The sequence below is a fragment of the Monopterus albus genome, unplaced genomic scaffold, assembly GCF_001952655.1.
Source record: "Monopterus albus unplaced genomic scaffold, M_albus_1.0 scaffold82.1, whole genome shotgun sequence".
In the NCBI taxonomy this organism is placed as follows: domain Eukaryota; kingdom Metazoa; phylum Chordata; class Actinopteri; order Synbranchiformes; family Synbranchidae; genus Monopterus; species Monopterus albus.
The window spans coordinates 330,715-336,576 of record NW_018127962.1 but is presented as its reverse complement, the minus strand read 5'-3'; the positions used below and the strand labels follow the sequence as shown (position 1 = coordinate 336,576).

Below are 5,862 nucleotides of genomic sequence, written 5' to 3'. Positions count from 1 at the left end.
TGAAATAATGCTGGCAATTATGATTCCTTTGTGAAGGGGGAAAATGTCCTCATGACTGGATACCGATGGACAAGAAGGCAAAGTTTAAGACTGAGTGTTTTCCCTGTGACCCGATGTGAAGGAGAATAATTTCCTCAGTGATACGTGACACTGCAAGATAAAGTGGTCTTTTTCAATGAGATGTCGTTTTCGTCATGACCAAATCTGGATGTTTTTGGGGTGGGGGTGGGGTGGGTGTTTAGATGGATTGGTCCTTATGCAGGGCTGAGATGTGCAGAGGCAGGGGGGCCCGCCCGCTCCACTCCCTCAACTGTCCGTCCTTGAAGAGAAGGTTGAGGGAGGGCAGAGGGACACCAGACTCTGCCGGGGGCTGACTGAGAGGGTTCGACACGCCGCTGTCCAGGTCGGAGGGCTGGTTCCCATCCTGCCATCACAGGGCCAAGGTCACACAGATCAGAACACCAGGCAGAGAGGGTGACATATGTGGGACAAGGATACATTTCTCCAAAATAGAAAAACAAAGTCCAGAAAGGCTAAGCAGCATGGTTCCTGTATGATTTGCAAACGTCCAAACACTGAATCACGTCGCTGAAAGTTAATATATAAAATATGGGTTCAAAGGACTCACTGAGGTTTTTCACTGTAGGACCCTAACAAAACACAGTGGAATGCTGAACTTTTGTCCCAGGTTCTGATTCTCTTTCCACTTGACTCATATACTCTGCTCAGCTGTGTGTGTGAGGAACACAGCTTCGCCCTCATCTAAACAGAGACCAACTACAGAAAAGCAAAGTTTGTGAGGTTATGCTGGGGTAATGGTGATGGGAAGCTCGGGGCACATGGTTCATTAGCTTCCTACAGTGGAAAAGTGGCTTCAGTTACTGTTAAACTAAACAAAATCAGCAGCTTGTTTGACAGAGCAGGCTGCACATGGAAGAGAGAGGCAGTTTAAAACTAAGAGTACATATTTACCGTGTCCCATTTCCTTTTATCGATTTTTCTTTCTGTTCTTTACTTTCTGCTTAATATTGTGTAGTGCACCCCCCCCCCCTGCATCCTACACACACATCCTAACAGACTGACACACAAGCACATACGCCAAAACGTTTGCACCCGACTCACTCATTTTATCTCAGCACAACTCTCATATCACCGCTTGCGTTTCAACATTCAGTTTCAGCTGTGATAAATGGAGCAGCATACTGTATTAATGACCCGATATTGATTAAAAACAAAGGTTTTAATGATGTGGCTGTTGGGAGAAGTCATGGCTGCTGATAATTGTTTCAAGCCCTAATAATATAATTATCTAAAGATAATAAAAAACACATTAGTGCTGCTGATATTTTATTCCAAATGAGAGGTTGTCTTGATTTCTCATCTAAAAGGGATCTTTTCACAAGATCTCATTTTAAATCTCTCATTACCTTAAGAAATGTATGGTTTTTAACCAAACTGCATTTCACATTGTGATTAAACAAACTTCTTGAAGCCTACTGAGCTTTGAATGGACGACATCAGTGGCCAGGGGTCTCCCCAACACCATCCTCTAGATGCTGTACCCAAACCAGATTAATCAACAAATCTATACAGTACATTTATTGTTTAATAATCAATCTTTAAAGTTGATTCAATCTGACAAACCCCATCTGTAAAATTAAATCCCTGACTACTGACATTAGACGTGGTGTTTTTACCTGGAATGACTGAACGAAGCTCAGCACCTTCAGCGACAGCTTTCGGCTTGAGTGAAGTAGCTCCTGAAGGCTGAAACGACAACAGCACCTGAAGTCTAGCACCGCTACAACGGATGTCTTTACACTTGTCAATGTTTAAAAGAGAAAAGCTTCATTTTTGAGGATGCTGGGTAGCGTTTTATTTTCTACCTTTCGTTGCTGCAGAGCTTGTGCAAGACGATCTTTCGACACACTTTGCGATTGAGCTCGGAGTTAAAGAGAGGCATGCCGAAGCACAGTTCAAGAGGGACCCACTTGTCTTCAGATGAAAGGGCTGAAAGAAATGGATTGGCAAAGGATGGGAACATACAAGACACAACCATTAACAAGGGCATGCAGGCTTCAAATTCGACGAGACCTCTGCCACGCCTTCTTTCTGTACTTTTTAATCATCTCTTCCAAATAAATAAGTGGTTACTTGAAGATATTTTAATAAAATATAGACCCACTGTCTGTCTTTCCTTTGCTTTCTCCATTGTTCTCTTCAGTCACGAGCTCAAAGGACTCGGTGCTGCCGTCGGTGTCCAGGCCTCCACCCAGATGGGTGTCACCTTGAAGAACAACAAATCTCCATCATCATTAAGGAACTGAAATGTTGTTTGTGGGAAACCGATCACAGATAGATAACAGCTTGAATGGCCTTCAGTTAAGAAGTTTCAATACATTCACAACTTTTTTAAATGTTGTTGCCCTATAAATATTTGTTCTGTTAGAATAAACTGTGCACTGTAATGTGCAGAAATGTCTATAGTAATCCATGTAAACATTTAGATAAGAAAGATTCAATCAGGGAATCTCAAAGTAAAGGCTAAGATTGTTCGATCCATGACCATTAGCAAAGGCTGCCACAATAAGGGACACAATTAAGCAAACCAACAGCATAATTAAACTGGACTGTGAGCAATCTTTATCTAATTTGCACCATCAGTGCCAGTGGCCACCCCAGGCAAGGACATTCTCACTAATTCTACTATACGTCTTGCCTGCTACATGCTCACATAGTACACACATCTGCGTGCACAACCAGAAACAAAGTGTGTGTATTCACTCCACTACCTCTGCACTCAGCACTGTCACTGGCCCTGCGACGGTGCCTGTTGTTGGAGTTGAGCATAGTGATGTAGCCGCACTGGTGCTCCAGATCCACGTACTCCTTCAGTTTCTGCAGCGCTTTGTGCACACACATGTTGGAGTAAGAGAACTCTGCAGAGGAAGGAGAGAAGAGAGGGACAACAACCAACAGGAATGAAGCTTCAACTCCACACCGGTGATGAGCACAAGACAGTACCGTAATATTGATATTACATTCTCTCTTTCATTCTAAATGCATTACACAAACATCCATTAAAAAGTCCATATTTCATGTTTTTGTTTTGTATGATTCTGTAAAATAAAATTCATTATTCTTTACAAATAGATGTGGCTTAGTTAAAGACTTAGTGAAACAACTCTGCTCTATTACAAGGCCAGCATATCATGTATTAGTGCAACACACTGGCTGAATCATGTCTGGTACAAGGTGATTTTACTGGTTTATACACAGTATGTTACCTCCCTTCAGATCCTCCTCATCAAAGGGGAATGGGATGTGAACTGTTTCTCCATGGCCGTGCATACCATGACCCTGAAGGTTACACATGCATACAGTTTATATGTAAACACGGTGAGACTTGGTTCCAAATCCACAATATTAAATAACACACTGTTCACAAGTTTAACTTAGAAACAAAACAGTAAAAACATCTAAAAGGTAACCTGAAAGCCCTCACAGAAAGATCAAGCTCTTACTTGTGCATTTACCTGAATGAGAACAGCAGAGTGTGTGAGGGCATCATTGAGCATGGTCAGCACATTAGATGTAGGGACGACCCCGGGGTCATGACCCCAGGAAGTGATCAACAACCTGTCATAGACCTAGAAAGAGAAAAATGGTTAAACAATAGATTCTTCCACAGCCATTAATATCAGAAACCATCCTCCTCTTGCAGCTGATCATAATAAGCAATATAGAGGAAAATATACTTTATTTAATAGTAATTTTCACTTAATATAAGTCTTAAGGTAGAGAAACATATTTTCAAAGATGACAACATTATGAAGTTTCTATATTTAATACATAACCTCAATACTATTTATGTTAGAAATAGTTTAATCCAGGGAAACAAAAAGTGTCAACCTCCCACTATGGCAAACATTAACTAACTAAAATAATTAAAGTTCCACGCAGGCGCATGACTTTCACATGACTAGTTCAGAGTTTTTACATCAGGTTAAGAGTTTATATTTTTCTTTTTATAAAGAGCCTATTATTTTTAACAGTTTATCTTCTTCTATGAAAGTGGTGAAGGGGTTAAAACAAAAGTTTGAAACAAGCTTAAGTAGAATACCTGCTGCTGTGTTTCCATAAAGTGACCCATTTACATGATATTACCTCCCCTGAGAATGTACTGCATTAAATTCTCTTTTGTTCCCTGTCTCTCGTTTGTTCCAGGATAGTTAGAGAATTCCAAAACCACTGGGAAGCCCTGGAGGATAAATATGTAAGGACATGGTGTGATACGACTGTAATGCACCAGGCACTTGTTAAATGAAGGTTGACGGGGACAAAAGAAACAGCCCAGAATTTTACCTCCAGTGCTCTGATGACCTGTTTCTCCGGCTGAAACAAGGTCAAAATGTAAACGGGCAGGTGTCAGAGACAAACGAATATGTGTTTATCTGTGTAGCACATCTTTGATTGGACCTATACTGATGTTATCATGTGGACTTTTCTTATCTGTCTTCAAAGAGATTTCTTTTGCTTATATCTCTATCAACATACATTAGTCATTCAACCATGTGCGTATCTAATGTACCGGATTAATTATTAGTTTGGCCTAACCTGGAATATGTCAGGCAGTTTGCGGAGCCTGGAGCCTTTGGAAAGCAGCAGAGACGGCGGGCCTTGACCGGTCACATGGTACAGGTACAGCTTGAACCAGATGGAGCTCACCTCAGGGATGGCTGGGCCAATGTGCTGCAGGGAGAAACAAAGACACACACATACAAGTCTACAGGAGCAGAGCTAATGAATATGCATGAGAACACCCTCACAATACTTTCTCACATATAGTAAACACATACTTCAAAACAACAAACAGTAACAGAGACAAAGGAGAATAACTGTAACCGTGTTGGTCTTCTGTCTGAGATGCAGCAATTGAAGTTGTTATCAGAGATGTGAGCAGAAAACAAAGAACAGAATTCATTGATTTGCACTTCACTGAGGCCCAGCAGTGTGAGAATAAACAGCAGCACAACTGGCACAAACAAGAGTTTAACTTCTTTCCCTCTGTCACTCTGAGCTCAGCTAGAAAGCTGGAATGCAGCCAGGCAGAGGAATTACTCAGGAGCCTCGCCTCCTATCTCTCTCTCTTTGTGTACTCTTGTTGTTAGGGCAACTGCAAACTGAGAACTCCCAAAGCACACACACACACACAGACACCAATCATTATGGGCACACAAGCGTGTACACACAGCGAGAGGGTGCAAACACAACCAAAGAGAGCACACAAGCACAGCACTCTCACATCTTAATGCAGACAACATTTGATCCAGTATCCCAGCATGCCACATGGTGTCCCCTCTGTTCTCCCGCCCTGCAGGCATCATACCTGAGGTGTGCAGCTGCTGATGGGTCTGATTTCGTTGCTCAGCGGCGCCATAGAGACCAGCAGCTTGTAGTTTTTGTTGAGGACACGGCTGCAGGTGGCTTGATCGAGACCCAGCAGGCTCTCACACCGCAACATGTCCAAGGGGAAACCTATTTGGAGAAAAACCAGAGACAGTCACAACTTCTAAACAAAACAGTTCAGGAACCAAGTGAGAATGATTCAGTGTATGCATGTGGGTTGCATTCTTATGACTTCTATGATGTGACTGAGCATGGATTAAGGACTTTCCTTGAAGCAACACTCCAACATTTTGGATACGGGTTCCCCATTTCTGGCGCTGATGCTACGCTAAGCTAACCAAATGCTGGCTAAAGCCTTGTGTTTATCTAACAGATCTGAGAGTGATATCAACCTTATCTTTTAAAGCAAATACACATATTTATTTTAAATGAAAAGAAGGAGAGGAAGAAGGA

General features: G+C 42.0%; 1 protein-coding gene across 2 annotated transcripts in view; it reads right to left on the bottom strand.

Annotated features, from left to right (window-relative positions):
- Nucleotides 1-6: 6 nt before the first annotated feature.
- The window catches only part of fam91a1 (family with sequence similarity 91 member A1), a 19,977-nt gene continuing 14,121 nt past the window's right edge, over nucleotides 7-5,862 (bottom strand). For both annotated transcript variants that reach the window (XM_020606873.1, XM_020606874.1), the window contains 9 exons: nucleotides 5,390-5,538; nucleotides 4,618-4,752; nucleotides 3,537-3,650; nucleotides 3,288-3,360; nucleotides 2,793-2,939; nucleotides 2,186-2,287; nucleotides 1,887-2,010; nucleotides 1,698-1,767; nucleotides 7-424 (listed from right to left, as the gene is read on the bottom strand). In XM_020606873.1, the coding sequence (XP_020462529.1) occupies nucleotides 239-424; nucleotides 1,698-1,767; nucleotides 1,887-2,010; nucleotides 2,186-2,287; nucleotides 2,793-2,939; nucleotides 3,288-3,360; nucleotides 3,537-3,650; nucleotides 4,618-4,752; nucleotides 5,390-5,538 (1,100 nt within the window). In that variant the 3' untranslated portion in view covers nucleotides 7-238. The remainder of the gene's footprint in view (nucleotides 425-1,697; nucleotides 1,768-1,886; nucleotides 2,011-2,185; nucleotides 2,288-2,792; nucleotides 2,940-3,287; nucleotides 3,361-3,536; nucleotides 3,651-4,617; nucleotides 4,753-5,389; nucleotides 5,539-5,862) is intronic.